Genomic DNA, 15,086 nt, shown 5'->3' on the forward strand with positions numbered 1-15,086 from the left:
CGGGAAGCATATAGAGTTGAAGTCGGAGGTTTACATACACCTTAGCCAAATACATTTAAACTCAGTTTTTCACAATTCCTGACATTTAATCCTAGTACAAATTCCCTGTTTTAGGTCAGTTAGGATCACCACTACACCATTCACCAAGAATATGAAATATCAGAATAATAGTAGAGAGAATGATTTCAGCTTTTATTTCCTTCATCACATTCCCAGTGGGTCAGAAGGTTACATACACTCAATTAGTATTTGGTAGCATTGCCTTTAAATTGTTTAACTTGGTCAAACGTTTCGGGTAGCCTTCCACAAGCTTCCCACAATAAGTTGGCTGAATTTTGGCCCATTCCTCCTGACAGAGCTGATGTAACAGGTTTGTAGTCCTGAAGTCAGGTTTGTAGTCCTCCTTGCTCACACACACTTTTTCAGTTCTGTCAATAAATGTTCTATAGGATTGAGGTCAGGGCTTTGCAATGGCCACCCCAATACCTTGACTTTGTTGACCTTAAGCCATTTGCCACAACTTTGGAAGTATGCTTGGGGTCATTGTCCATTTGGAAGACCCATTCGCGAGCAAGCTTTAACTTCCTGACTGATGTCCTGAAATGTTGCTTCAATATATTCACATAATTGTCCTGCCTCATGATGCCATCTATTTTGTGAAGTGCACCAGTCCCTCCTGCAGCAAAGCACCCCCACAACATGATGCTGCCACCACTGTGCTTCGCGGTTGGGATGGTGGTGTTCGGCTTGCAAGCCTCCCCCTTTTTCCTCTAAACATTACAATGGTCATTATGGCCAAACGGTTCTATTTCTGTTTCATCAGATCAGAGGACATTTCTCCAAAAAGTATGACCTTTGTCGCCATGTACAGTTGCAAACTGTTGTCTGGCTTTTTTATGGAGGTTTTGGAGCAGTGGCTTCTTCCTTGCTGAGCGGCTTTTCAGGTTATGTCGATATAGGACTCATTTTACAGTGGATATATATACTTTTGTGCCTGTTTCCTCCAGAATCTTCACAAGGTCCTTTGCTGTTGTTCTGGGATTGATTTGCACTTTTTGCACCAAAGTACGTTCATCTCTAGGAGACAGAACGTGTCTCCTTCCTGAGCGGTATGATGGCTGCTTGGTCCCATGGTGTTTATACTTGCGTACTATTGTTTGTACAGATGAACGTGGTACCTTCAGGCATTTGTAAATTTCTCCCAAGGATGAACCAGACTTGTGGAGGTCTACAATTTATTTTCTTAGGTCTTGGCTGATTTCTTTTGATTTTCCCATGATGTCAAGCAAAGAGGCACTGAGTTTGAAGGTAGGCCTTGAAATACACCCACAGGTACACCTCCAATTCACTCAAATAATGTCAATTAGCCTATCAGAAGCTTCTAAAGTCATGACATAATTTTCTGGAATTTTCTAAGCTGTTTAAAGGCACAGTCAACTTACTGTATGTACACTTCTGACCCACTGGAATTGTGATACAGTGAAATAATCTGTTTGTAAACAATTGTTGGAAAAATTACTTGCGTCATGCGCAAAGTAGATGATTTTACCAAATTGCCAAAAGTTATTATTAACTAGTTATTACTAGTTATTAAAAAAAAAAAAAAACTTTTTTCTCCCCAATTTCGTGGTATCCAATTGTTAGTAGCTACTCTCTTGTCTCATCGCTACAACTCCCGTACGGGCTCGGGAGAGATGAAGGTTGAAAGTCATGCGTCCTCCGATACACAACCCAACCAAGCCGCACTGCTTCTTAACACAGCACGCATCCAACCTGGAAGCCAGCCACACCAATGTGTCGGAGGAAACACTGTGCACCGTGCAACCTTGGTTAGCGCGCACTGCGCCTGGCCCGCCACAGGAGTCGCTGGTGCGCGATGAGACAAGGATATCCCTACTGGCCAATCCCTCCCTAACCCGCACAACACTATGCCAATTGTGCGTCGCCCCACGGACTTCCCGGTTGCGGCCGGTTACGACAGAGGCTGGGCGCGAACCCAGAGTCTCAATAAGCATCAACTTTAAAGTCAATAACCACTGGGCCACCCGGATGGCCCAAAACTAGTTTGTTAACAAGAAATTTGTGGAGTGGTTGGAAATCGAGTTTTACTGACTCTACTTTACCGAGCCACAAAGAACAGATCTACCGCTCCTTAGACCTGCTTTCAAGGAGAATGACAAATATATAGCTGACATTTTTCTTTGTGATTTGTCTTCAAGTCACACAAAAAGTTACATATTGCATCTTTGAATAAATTGTTCATAAAAATGAATAAACATTTTGTGTGCTATTTGTTCTATACAAGACCAAGGTAATTTTGATTAGAAAATCTTTACTTAAGCATTACTTGTTAGCATGCATACAGCTCCATTCAGTGCATAATAAGTCATCTCTAACTTGGCTCGCTAGCACTAGTATCACACTCAGATACACATAATAGCAACGCCATCTATTGGTTTGGCAACATCTCGTAACATCTTCCTTTACACAACAAATTAAGATTACTGCTCCCTGACTCATAAACAGGGTTAGACACTTGCCAGTGAAAACATTACACTGTTAACAAAAAACATAACTGTGTTCTTATTCAAGTACCTTCAATAAGCATCAACTTTCAAGTCAATAAGTAGACTACCCTCTTACAAAAAAAAGATTCCCTCTTACAGCAAAAGATTAAACAACATAGTCTCTGGAGTATCTCACAGGCTGCCTGATATTTTTCCTGGTTCTGGTTCTGGAGTTGTATTTTCAGGCAGTGGGGCTGCTTCCATATCAGGAGTCTGTTGTTCACCACCTGCTTGGATGGCAGGTTCCTTCCATGGACCCCAGTCTTTCGGGGGGATCCTGAGTTGTTCAGTCACTGCACGGATGTCTTTTCTGTTTCTTCTGTATTTTTTTACCATTCGCCAGGACTTCATTTGACCGGTCACTGAGATGATCAGTGCATATGCCCAGCGTCCAATTGTTGGCTGAGTTGTTGGGGTGGAGAAGAACCCTTACTGTTTGTCCTTGGATGATGTTTGGAATGTCGGTGGCATGTGTGCCATTGTTTTGCTGTCAGCCCTTTTTGCTTGTTTTCTTTGAATTACATTTTGTACCGCTTGGAGGTCGAGCAGGTTTTTCATGATGTGCGTCTGGACATGAGTCGCTGTACCGGAGAACTGTTAAGTCCGCATGTTGGAGTATTCTGCCATGCCAACACTGCTTTCCATGGGTCTTCACCATCCATCGCAGACTTTTTTTAGAAGCGTTTTGGCAATTTTCACCACTGATTCCGCTCTGCCATTGCTTGGCTGTGATACGGTGATGATGTCGCATGTTTAAAGTCTCACTAATTAGCATATTTTTGGAAGTCAGTCCATTCTGGAGAAGGGGGGGGGGGGTTTATCAGAAACAACAGTGTGGACAACGCCATGTCTGCTGAACTGCTTTTTGCAGCATTCAATGATGGTGTCTGATGTGGAGTCATTCACCTCGTCAAGCTCACAGTAGTCCAAAAAAATAATCGACCATGATGATGTTGTTGTTTTTGTTGACTGTGAGTAAGTCCATCGCGATCTTGGACCATGGGAGGGATTTGGTGGGGGATGAGTGTCTCCTTTTGTTCTCTCTTCTGGATGGAGTTGCAGGTGGCACATTTGCTGATAAAGATCTTTACGTCCTTTGTAATCTTTGGCCAGAAAACAGCATCATGTGCCTTTCTGAGACTGGCCTCTACACAGTGTATTATGTGTAAAAAATCAGCACGTAACATGTCAGGGATGAAGACCCTGTTTCCTTTAAATATCAGTCCATTTTCTGTGGTGAGCTCCTCTTTGTAAGTCCATAAATCTTTCAGTGCGTGACTCACAGCCTGTTTGGTTCCAAGCCTGATATGTGTAACCAGAGCCTGAAACAGTGGGTCCTGGGAACAGTGTGCTTTGATTGACTCCATTGTCTTAGTTGAGATGTTGACATTACTGGCGTGATCCACCTGTTCCAGGTCAGTTGTGGATAAACCCATAGTGTAGACCGTGGCTGGTGTTTTGCATTTCTCTGTGCTCTGTGGTTGATTGAGCTGTTCTGGACAGGAAGTCAGCTTCATGTAGTTATTTTCCTTGTTTGTATTGCACATGGAGTTGGTATATTCAGCTACATGTAGTTATTTTCCTTGTTTGTATTGCACATGGAGTTGGTATATTTGTAGCCTTAGCAACATTCTCTGCAGTCGCTTGGGTGCTGTGAGTAGGGATTACATGAATATCGTCTCAAGCGGTTTGTGGTTGCTGTGTATTGATTAACTCTCTGCCGTGTAGGTACTGGACAAACTTGTCACAAGCAAAAACAATGGAGAGACATTCTTTCTCAATCTGTGCATATCTTCGTTCTGTCTGAGTCAATGTTCTGGAGGTAAAAGCAACAGGTTGTCCTTTCTGTAGAAGGGCTGCGCCCAAACTGGCATCACACTGCAGTGTGACTTCTTCATTCAGGTCGTAGTATTTGAGCACTGGGTGTTGTGTGACTAACTGTTTGATCGTCTCAACTGCTGCGTCATGCTGTGGTAGCCATGTCCAATCAATGTCCTTGTCAGTCAGTCTTCTGAGTGGCTCACACAAATCCAGATAGGCGGGGCATGAATAATGCTAGATATTGCACAAACTCCAACAGCCTCTGTAGTGACAAGACATCAGTCGGTGTATCCATGGTCTGAATGGCTGTTATTTTCTCTGGGTCAGGGTGACGGCCCTCTGTGGTGAGAAGATGACCCAAGTATGTCACACCCGGCAGCTTTAACCCCTAGCGTCGAGCAATCCCGTATCCGGGAGCGTGTTCACAGCCTCAAGCTCATTAGCATAACGCAACGTTAACTATTCATGAAAATCGCAAATGAAATGAAATAAAAATATTGGCTCACAAGCTTAGCCTTTTGTTAACAACACTGTCATCTCAGATTTTCAACCATAGCTACACAAGCATTTGTGTAAGAGTATTGATAGCTAGCATAGCATTAAGCCTAGCATTCAGCAGGCAACATTTTCACAAAAACAAGAAAAGCATTCAAATAAAATTATTTACCTTTGAAGAATTTCGGATGTTTTCAATGAGGAGACTCTCAGTTAGATAGCAAATGTTTGTCTTCGCCGGTATTCTTCAGCTGCTGGCTTGATTCCAAATGGCATTCCTAGCCGTCTATATCAAATCAAAGTTTATTTGTCACGTGCGCCGAATACAACAGGTGTAGTAGACCTTACAGTGAAATGCTTACTTACAGGCCCTAACCAATAGTGCATAAAATGTATTAGGTGAACAATAGGTAAGTAAAGAAATAAAAACAACAGTAAAAAGACAGTGAAGAACAGTAGCGAGGCTATATACAGTAGCGAGGCTATTAAAGAGGCAAGGCTACATACAGACACCGGTTAGATTGAGGTAGTATGTACATGTGATATGGTTAAAGTGACTATGCATATATGTTTAACAGAGAGTAGCAGTAGCGTAAAGAGAGGTTGGCGGGTGGTGGGTGGTGGGACACAATGCAGATAGCCCGGTTAGCCAATGTCCGGGAGCACTGGTTGGTCGGCCCAATTGAGGTAGTATGTACATGAATGTATAGTAAAAGTGACTGTGCATATATGATAAACAGAGAGTAGCAGCAACATAAAAGAGGGGTTGGGGGGGCACACAATCCAAATAGTCCAGGTAGCCATTTGATTACCTGTTCAGGAGTCTTATGGCTTGGGGGTAAAAATTGTTGAGAAGCCTTTTTGTCCTAGTCTTGGCACTAGTACTGCTTGCCATGCGGTAGTCGAGAAAACAGTCTATGGCTGGGGTCTTTGACAATTTTTAGGGCCTTCCTCTGACACCGCCTGGTGTAGAGGTCCTGGATGGCAGGCAGCTTAGCCCCAGTGATGTACTGGGCCGTACTCACTACCCTCTGTAGTGCCTTGCGGTCGAAGGCCGAGCAGTTGCCATACCAGGCAGTGATGCAACCAGTCATGCTCTCGATGTTGCAGCTGAAGAACCTTTTGAGGATCTGAGGACCCATGCCAAATCTTTTTAATTTCCTGAGGTGGAATACGCTTTGTTGTGCCCTCTTCACCACTGTCTTAATGTGTTTCGAGCATTCTAGTTTGTTGGTGATGTGGACACCAAGGAACTTGAAGCTCTCAACCTGCTCCGCGACAGCCCCATCGCTGAGAATGGGGGCGTACTCGGTCCTCCTTTTCCTGTAGTCCACAATCATCTCCTCAGTCTTGGTTATGTTTACAAACTCTGGCAAAGTGATTTACAGGTGACACTGTATGCTGGGCATTTGGCTTTGACATGTACTGAACCACAGTCTAGACAGGGTACGTCGTTTGGCATTCTGTTTCTTATTATCCCCTGTAAACTCTGTCTGTTTCTGACCATATGTTTGACATTTTGATTCTGAACGTCGCTCACGGGAGGTATAATGTACAATCTCTGGTTCACCTCCATCAATTTTCCTGTTTTGCCTTTGTGCTTGTTCACTTGAACGACACAAGTCAATAGCTTTGTTCAGTGTGAGGTTCGGTTCTCTGAGCATGCGCAGCTATATCTTTAGTGCCTATGACAAGCCTGTCACGGACTAGTTCCTCTCGTAATATGCCAAATTTACATCTGCTAGCTTTCTCAGATTTGCAGTGTACTGCTCTGTTGTTTCACCTTGACTTTGTTGACAAGCATTAAACATGTACCTCTCATAGATCACGTTCCTGGATGGCTCAAAGTGTTTCTGTGGCGCCTTTACCGGGTCAGTTCTCTCTGCTTCTGGCATATGAAGATGCCGCTGTAAGAGATGACATTCCTTTCTCATTACGGTTAGTAGAGTTGCTATGCGGACTTTTGCTTCCTTTTTGTCCAGACCGGTAGCTATCTCATAGTTTTCTCATTGTGCCCGAAAAAATGTCAAGTTGTTGTATGTACCACCCTTCATGTCCATAGGTTCTGGTACTGGAATTACTGGGTAAGCCATTGTTGTCGTTATTATATATTTTTTGATGCTGGTTAGCTGGTTGGCACATCCCTTCCTATTGTGCATTTATCCGTGTGTCATTTTGATTCATCAAGGATATACCTATTTGGTTCTGACTTCTGACACCATGTTTTGTGTGCTATTTGTTGTGTACAAGACCAAGGTAATGTTGATTAGAAAGCCTTTACTTAAGCATCACTCGGTAGCATGCATACAGCTCCATTCAGTGCATAGTAAGTCATCTCTGACTCGGCTCGCTAGTACTATATAGTATCACACTCGGGTACACATAACAGCCACGCCATCTATTGGCTTGGCGACATCTCGTACCACCTACTAGGCATACTTGGGTTACACAAACAGGGCCTTCAGAAAGTATTCACACCCCTTCACTTTTTCCATATTTTGTTGTTACAGCCTGAAATTAAAATGGATAACATTTTGATTTTGTGTCACTGATTGACACACGTCAAATGTGTCAAAGTGGAATTGTGTTTTTAGACATGTTTACAAATAACATAAGTTGCATGCACTAACTCTGTGCGCAATAAGTGTTTAACATGATTTTTGAATGACTACCCCCATCTCTGTACCACACATACACAATTATCTGTAAGGTCCCTCACTCGAGCAGTGAATTTTAAGCACAGATTCAATGACAAAGGCGAGGGAGGTTTTCCAATGCCTCGCAAAGAGGCGCATCTATTGGTAAAAAAAAAGCAGACATTGAATATTCCTTTGAGCATGGTGAAGTTATTCATTACACTTTGGATGGTGTATCAATGTACCCAGTGACTACAAAAATACAGGCGTCCTTCCTAACTCGTTTGACGGAGAGGAAGGTAACCACTCAGGGATTTTACCATTGGACCAATGGTGATGTTTAAACCAGTTGGAGAGTTAAATGACTGTGATAGTAGAAAACTGAGGATGGATGAACAACATTGTAGTTACTCCACAATACAAACCGAAATGACAGAGTGAAATGAAGGAAGCCTGTACAGAATAAAATATCAAACTAATACAGCAAAAAATGTGGCAAATAAATTAACTTTTTGTCCTGAATACAAAGCATTATGTTTGGGGCAAATCCAACACACACACATCACTGAGTAACACACTTTATATTTTCAAGCATGGTGGTGTCTGCATCATGCTATTGGTATGGTTGTCATCGCAAGGACAAGTGAGATTTTGTAGGATGAAAAGGAATAGAACTAAGCACAGGAAAAATCCTAGAGGGAAACCGTCTTCACTCTGCTTTCCAACAGACACTGTGAGACAATCCACCTTTCAGCAGGACAATAACTTAAAATGCAAGGCCAAATATACACTTACTTACAAAGATGACATTGAATGTTCCTGAGTGGCCTAGTTTCTGTTTTGACTTAAATCAGCTTAAGAAAATATATGGCAAGACTTGAAAATGGCTGTCTAGCAATGATCAACAACCAACTTGACAGAGCTTGACATTTCTTTTCAAGAATAATGGGCAAATATTGTAAAATCCATGTTTGCACAGCTCTTAGAGACTTACCCTGAAAGACTCACAGCTGTAATAACTGCCAAAGGTGATTCTAACATGTATTGATTCAGGGGGTTGAATACTTATCTAATCATAACAGGACAACATTGTTGTAGTCATAAGGCAGGACTCCCTCAGTAGATCAGCGATCTTGGGCTCCTAAACTGAGGTAGATGGTGATGGCAGATGATGGTGATGCAGTTGGCTTGATGCTATCCTCTGCCTTTCTGTAGCCTGTGATGCCAGGTGATTGGAGTTGTTTTACTGGCCCTGATGTCATTCTTAGCTCAGGCTCTCTTTAGCCTGGACTTCGTAGTCCTCCACAACTAACATGTAGCATCCACTTGGGTAATGCCTCTGCTGCTGCTACAGTGGAAAAAAAGCCCATACCACACATCAGTCTAGAGCAGTGGTTATCCTCACTGCCATGGTTATGTGATTATGACATTTGGCTATCTACAGAACATTTCCTGAGCTTTTAAGATGCAGTCAGGTCTAATTGATCATGAAGCAGTTGGTGTTGAGATGCATCTTTTAAGTTATGAGAGCTGTTCTTGACTATTTCAGCCAGAAGTCAGTATATCAGGCTGTGCTGTAATCTATGCAGTTCTGTTCATTGAATGCCAAAGGTGACTCAAATTAATTTTACGTTAATAAGTTTCAGTCTCTGTCAAATACATTTTGTTATACAGTTCTATCTCATTTTCTGGTTGTGCTCTTGTTCCAAATGTACTATAATGATTCACTTTTGAATATGGTTATATTATACTGGAATGTGGCTATCTACAGAACATTTCCTGAGCTTTTAAGAAATATGTTGTTCGTACTGTATACATATGTACAGTAAATGTTATGGAATATTTTATATAAATTGGTCAACTTTCCAGAAATGCCTTATTTTTACCACTTATGGAGAAGTACAATGTGTGTTTTTCCAGATTAATTCTAGTGAAAGCCTAAATACTATAGACTTAAATGTTTAATTTGTAAATCAAGGAAGTGAAACTCACATTAAATAGGTTTGAAACCCTAATGATTTAAGTATAATGTTGCCTATTTTTGTTATTGTAGGTAATCCAAGGACACAGCCTGCCTCTTGATACATTGTAAGTGAACGGTAAAAGTTTCATACAGTATGTATCCCAGGCTGTTAATGACAGTTTGGCTATGGGTTGTTGGGGTTTTTCCATAATGACCGTGCACTGACTGGGGACAAGAGGAGGAAGGTGGAGGTCTTGATTTGTGTGGCGCTACACAGTGTGTGTGTGTGAAAGAGTGGGGTTTTCTTTCCTGAGATGAGTCACACTCTCTCACTCACTCACTCACTCACTCACTCACTCACTCACTCACTCACTCACTCACTCACTCACACACACACACACACACACACACACACACACACACACACACACACACACACACACACACACACACACACACACACACACACACATAGCAGCCATCACGTCATGACTGAGTTGGAGAATGTGGTGTGTGGCTGATTGTGACTTAGTGAAAGCATCATGCCACTTACACTGGTGGGCGATTGTGAAACGCTAAGTGTTTGTGTGTTATTAGGAGGTGGGTTATTTTTTCTCTCATGATGACAACCTGTCCTCTGTTATACCCATGCAGGGTGAGGGAACAGGAGCAAGGCTTATGTGACAAATAACATTTGATTTGAAAAAATAAGTTATTTGACTGTCATCCATTCACTGCCTTGGTGAAGATAGTAGAGCGAGACAGATCTGCTTTCACTTTTCTAATGGCACAGCCGTTGTCATAGCCAGGGGATTCTGGGGGAACTCAACCACTGAGTAGGGGGGTTTCCACTGTAGTGGGGAAGTGGAGCGCAATACGGAGGGAAATATTTACAGTGTCATATTCCATCTCTGTGTGTGTGTGTGTTCCTGTGGTACACTGGCAGTGCGTGTCACTGTATCGGTGTGTTTGGTAGCACTGAGCTCATTGTACACTAGTCCATCTCACATGTCTGACTAGCTCCCGTTCTACTTATGCCAGGAGGAATTTACACAAAGCTTCATAGCACAATATAAAAGGTAAGAGGAACATTTCCTATACAATCTGACTGTTGCTAATGTTATCATGAAGCTGATTTACTGTACATGTTTCTTTTGCTTTATGGCACCATTTAAATTTCAGTTATTTATATACACCTTTATTTAACTAGGCAAGTCAGTTAAGAACAAATTCTTATTTTCAATGACGGCCTAGGAACAGTGGGTTAACTGCCTTGTTCAGGGGCCAAACGACATATTTTTACCTTGTCAGCTCGGGTATTCGATCTTGCAACCTTTTGTTTACTAGTCCAATGCTCTAACCACTAGGCTACCTGCCACCCTTTATACCCATATACCTTACCTTTGAACTATTCCTGAACATAATTATACTGTAGTAGATGTACCTGTGAATGCTCCACTCTCTGTCTCACAACACCACCCCCTTCTCTCTTCCTTTCCCTCCTCTCTTCTTTTATGCCTGTCTCCTTGTTCTCTCAGCCCTCTGTGTCAGTATGAAGGTGTTTGAGGTGGGAGACTCGGTGAGTCGGTTCAGGCTGGCTGAGTCTTGTGTGGGGCTGGCAGGGTGTCTCTGTGTGGCCTACTCTGTGTGGACCCCTCGCTGGCTCAATGACAAGGGACTGTGGACTAATGGCGACAACAGCACCAACACTGACCAGACCAGTGACATTATCTTTAACGGTGAGTCAAGAAGCTGCATTGACCATCAGCGTCCATCTATTTAATACACCCCTGTGTATTCAGGGTGTATTATTGTCAGTGACATGATTACAGAATTTAGTTAATTTAAATCAAGTACGGTAATACCAGCTGTTCCTAATTCAAAGTGTGTGTTACATTGCACCTAATGGAATGCTAAAGGTAGCAGATGTACAAGGAAACGCTTAACCGTGAGTGTTGATAAAATGTTTAGTTACACTTGAGGTTGGCTTTGTGCATTTGGCCCTTTTGGAGTTTTTCTTCAGAACACAGTGAACATGACTTGGGGGGGAAACAGCTGAGCAGTAAGATATGCACAATAGGATTGCAGTGATGTGAACAGGTGTGGACTTGCGCCTGTAGCAATCATCCACATTCTCAGAGAACAGGATGAGGCGGAGATGGGGGATGTTCAATGTTTAGGGCTGAAGGAGTGTGTAAAGTAGGTTATATACACACACCAAATTTCTCCAGTGCTGGGCCAAATAAATATCTGATGGTAAAGAAAGAAAAAGTTGAATACAGTACATGCTGTTCCCCTGCTTTATTCCTTTAATACAACTGTATACACACAGCAGCAGCTGTGTGCAGGCTTTCCCCCCCCTAATTAGCATTTAGGGCTCCAAACCAGTTTCCTGACAGGTTTATTAGGTTAGTTCATAACTGTGTTTTGTGGCATCTAGGGTGTCTGATTACATTATCTGGCTCTTACTGTTTTTTTCTGGTTAGTATGACATCATAGAATGACAGTGTGAGTGATAGATCAGCAGTCAAATTGACAATACATGCCATTGTGTATTGTCATTGTATTGACAGCCTGTTATTGCCCTCTCCTCTGTGTTGAACTCAGAAATAGCATGCAGATGTAGACAGCTTGAAAATCTTGTCACTGTTTACATATTTTAACCCCTGCCTGTGTTTGTGTGTGTATGTGTGTGTCTTCAGCCCTGGAGGCAGAGCAAGTGTTTGGTGTGCTGTCTTTCTTTATGGCTGTGAGTTCTGGGGCTCTGTGCCTGGTGTTCGCCCTCTGCTGGACGTCCCAGACGGTGCGCTCCTACTCCAACACCCGCTCTCTACTTATGGCAGGCCAGGCCCTCTACCCCACTGTCCTGCTGCTCCTCATTTTGGGACCCACAGGTCAGTATGGGTCCGGGCCACAGACTTGAAAAGAAGAAAGGGTGCACTTCATGTGTAAAGTATTGGAGCTGGAGCTCTAAGTCCACCTCCAGCTGATGGGGTGCCAGGTAGCCTAGCAGTTAGACAAGCGAGGGTTGCCAGTTTGGAGGGTTGCCAGTTCAAATCCAGGGTCCGAATGGAAACATTTGTCAGGAAGTGAGCTGGCAAACGAAAGGTTGCCGGTATCAACTCCAAGATGCCATTGCCTGCTGTTGTGCCCTTGATCAATGACCTGACTGACCTCTCTCTCTAGGATTTTTCTTCCTGCTCAGCTGGTCCCTCTTCACCTACCAGCACTGGGTGGAGATCAACGACGACTTCACCTGCCTGGGCTCCTCCTATTGGATGGGCGCCCTGGGCTGGGCCCTGCTATTGATTGCTCTGCCCGTGGTCTTCCTGGTGGAGCAATGTGTGGTCCCGGACATCCTGACGGACCTCATGAAGGCCAGCGAAGGGTGGCGGCGTGCCTCTGAGGTACCGCACACCATACGCTCGTTCAGCGAAAGCCATCAACATTGTCAAGAAGACAAGAGTCATGAAGACGTAGAGAGAAGGCTGAAGATGTACATGTCAGTGCCCTGAGAGGAGGAATGGAAGACAGAGAATTAGTGAAGCCTTTTCAGGCTCAGAGACTGAGCTGACTGCAGAACTGGACTGGACTGGACATACAGCTGATAGATGTCCTGTTCACACTAGCAGCACCAGGGAGAGAAGCTTCTCGTGCCTGTCTGGATCAGAGACTGACTGCTTCCCTGTAGGAGAACGCTCCCAGACGCACTCTCAGAATGTGATATTTGACAAAAATGCCAATAGTGTTATTGTCAGTCTTTGTAGTTGTTTGTTGCCAAGCAAGGTTTTCCTTCCTTATAAAGGAAATATTTGTTACAGTAGTGCCCTCATGTGGTGAGCATTACTAAGGTTTGTATGTTGAAAAAAACAAGTATTCAACTATAAAAAGAATAAATGGGGTCTGTTCAGATGCAAAGGACCACTTCTTATAGAATTTAGATGAATTAGGCCTAATGATGTAATATATTCACAAAGCGGTACATTACAGTTAAACTAATGAACATTCAAAATAGGCCTACATCTCATTTCAATCTAAGTGTGACTTTGAATATCTTCATAAGTTAAATAAGTATGTAATACATTCTTGAAGTTGTACATTTTTAAAAATGGATTAATAAATTGCCACGGTTAATGTATTACTGAATTATTTATTCATTCCTTTTAACTAGTATCTCCGCCAGACGCCTCTTTTATCAAAGGAGTGTGCACACAAAAAATACTCAATCTTGCATGAGCCAGTTTTTCTGCAAAGGTTGGTATTTATACATTTTGATCTTGACGGAAAAGTGTGCATATCTCCATGCATAGCTCAGCCCATGCATAGCTTCTAGTGGTTGATCAATTGTATTCCAAGCAAATATTATTATTTAATCCAGGCCCTGCAGTGCCTAGCTCCACTCCCATTCCCCAGGCACTCTCATTTGTTGACTAGTGTAACTGTAAAAGCCTTGGTTTCATGCATGTTAACATTAGAAGCCTCCTCCCTAAGATTGTTTTATTCACTGCTTTAGCACACTCTGCCAACCCGGATGTCCTAGCTGTGCCTGAATCCTGGCTTAGGAAGGTCACCAAAAACCCTGAAATTTCCATCCCTAACTATAACATTTTCCGACAAGACAGAACTGCCAAAGGGGGCGGAGTTGCAATCTACTGCAGAGATAGAACTCTGCAGGCGGTCTTACCATGCAGGTCAGTGCCCAAACCATTTGAGCTTCTACTTTTAAAAATCCACCTTTCCAGAAACAAGTCTCTCACCGTTGCCGCTTCCACCTTCTGCCCCCAGCTGTGCCCTGGACACCATATGTGAATTGATTGCCCCCCATCTATCTTCAGAGCTTATGCTGTTTGGTGACCTAAACAGGGACATTCTTAACACCCAGGCCATCCTACAATCTAAGGTTGATGCCCTCAATCTCACACAAATTATCAATGAACCTACCAGGTACATCCCCAAATCTGTAAACATGGGCACCCTCATAGATCTCATCCTAACATGCTGACCAGACCGGACATGTTGCATAAATTTAAATAAATTTAGAAATCCATGTTATTCATTTATTGCACCCACACTGCTCGCGCCCGCCAATGAGCATCTGCGTTACCAAGGACTAACATATAAGTCAATCCCATTTCTGATACAGACTGCGCTGGAAGTCCTGCCTCTCCCATCTTCTCATTGGTTTATAGAAGCAGGTACCCATGTGCCCTCTCCTCATTGGTTATACCAACGTGGGTGATTGAAAGACGAACTGTTTTGTCGGTTGTCGTGGTTAAAGTGTAGATGCCAATCACAATATAAGTTTAAAGATGAAAAATCCTGGTAGGAGTAGAGATGACTAGAAACGAATCGGTTGTCCGTTTTAGGTGTGGATTAATTGTCAGAGTAGAAGACCTTGTGCATTTCAGATAAAATAACAACTCAATGTTTATATCTGTTAAAACCTGTTAAGCCTACCCTCTATTTTTTCTAACATTCTGTTAAAAATCGCGCAAAATTTCAGCGTCCTGCTACTCATGCCAGGAATATTGTATATGCATATGATTAGTATGTGTGCATAGAAAACACTCTGACGTTTCTAAAACTGGTTAAATCACGGCTGTG

General features: G+C 42.9%; 1 protein-coding gene across 1 annotated transcript; it reads left to right on the forward strand.

Annotated features, from left to right (window-relative positions):
* Positions 1–10,307: 10,307 nt before the first annotated feature.
* LOC135525262 (uncharacterized) lies at positions 10,308–13,605 on the forward strand. Its single transcript, XM_064952981.1, has 4 exons — positions 10,308–10,561; positions 11,021–11,221; positions 12,185–12,376; positions 12,669–13,605. The coding sequence occupies exons 2-4, from the start codon at positions 11,035–11,037 to the stop codon at positions 12,995–12,997; spliced, it is 708 nt and encodes a 235-aa protein (XP_064809053.1). The 5' UTR covers positions 10,308–10,561; positions 11,021–11,034; the 3' UTR covers positions 12,998–13,605.
* Positions 13,606–15,086: the final 1,481 nt, after the last annotated feature.

The sequence above is a fragment of the Oncorhynchus masou genome, chromosome 31, assembly GCF_036934945.1.
Source record: "Oncorhynchus masou masou isolate Uvic2021 chromosome 31, UVic_Omas_1.1, whole genome shotgun sequence".
NCBI lineage: Eukaryota > Metazoa > Chordata > Actinopteri > Salmoniformes > Salmonidae > Oncorhynchus > Oncorhynchus masou.

What these genes read in the sequence shown, in the direction of transcription:
- LOC135525262 (XM_064952981.1), top strand. Translation starts at nt 11,035, where the DNA reads ATGAAGGTGTTTGAGGTGGGAGACTCGGTGAGTCGGTTCAGGCTGGCT. An exon ending in CAGTGACATTATCTTTAACG is followed by an intron (nt 11,222 to 12,184) that starts GTGAGTCAAGAA and finishes GTGTGTCTTCAG; the next exon opens with CCCTGGAGGCAGAGCAAGTG. An exon ending in CCTCATTTTGGGACCCACAG is followed by an intron (nt 12,377 to 12,668) that starts GTCAGTATGGGT and finishes CTCTCTCTCTAG; the next exon opens with GATTTTTCTTCCTGCTCAGC.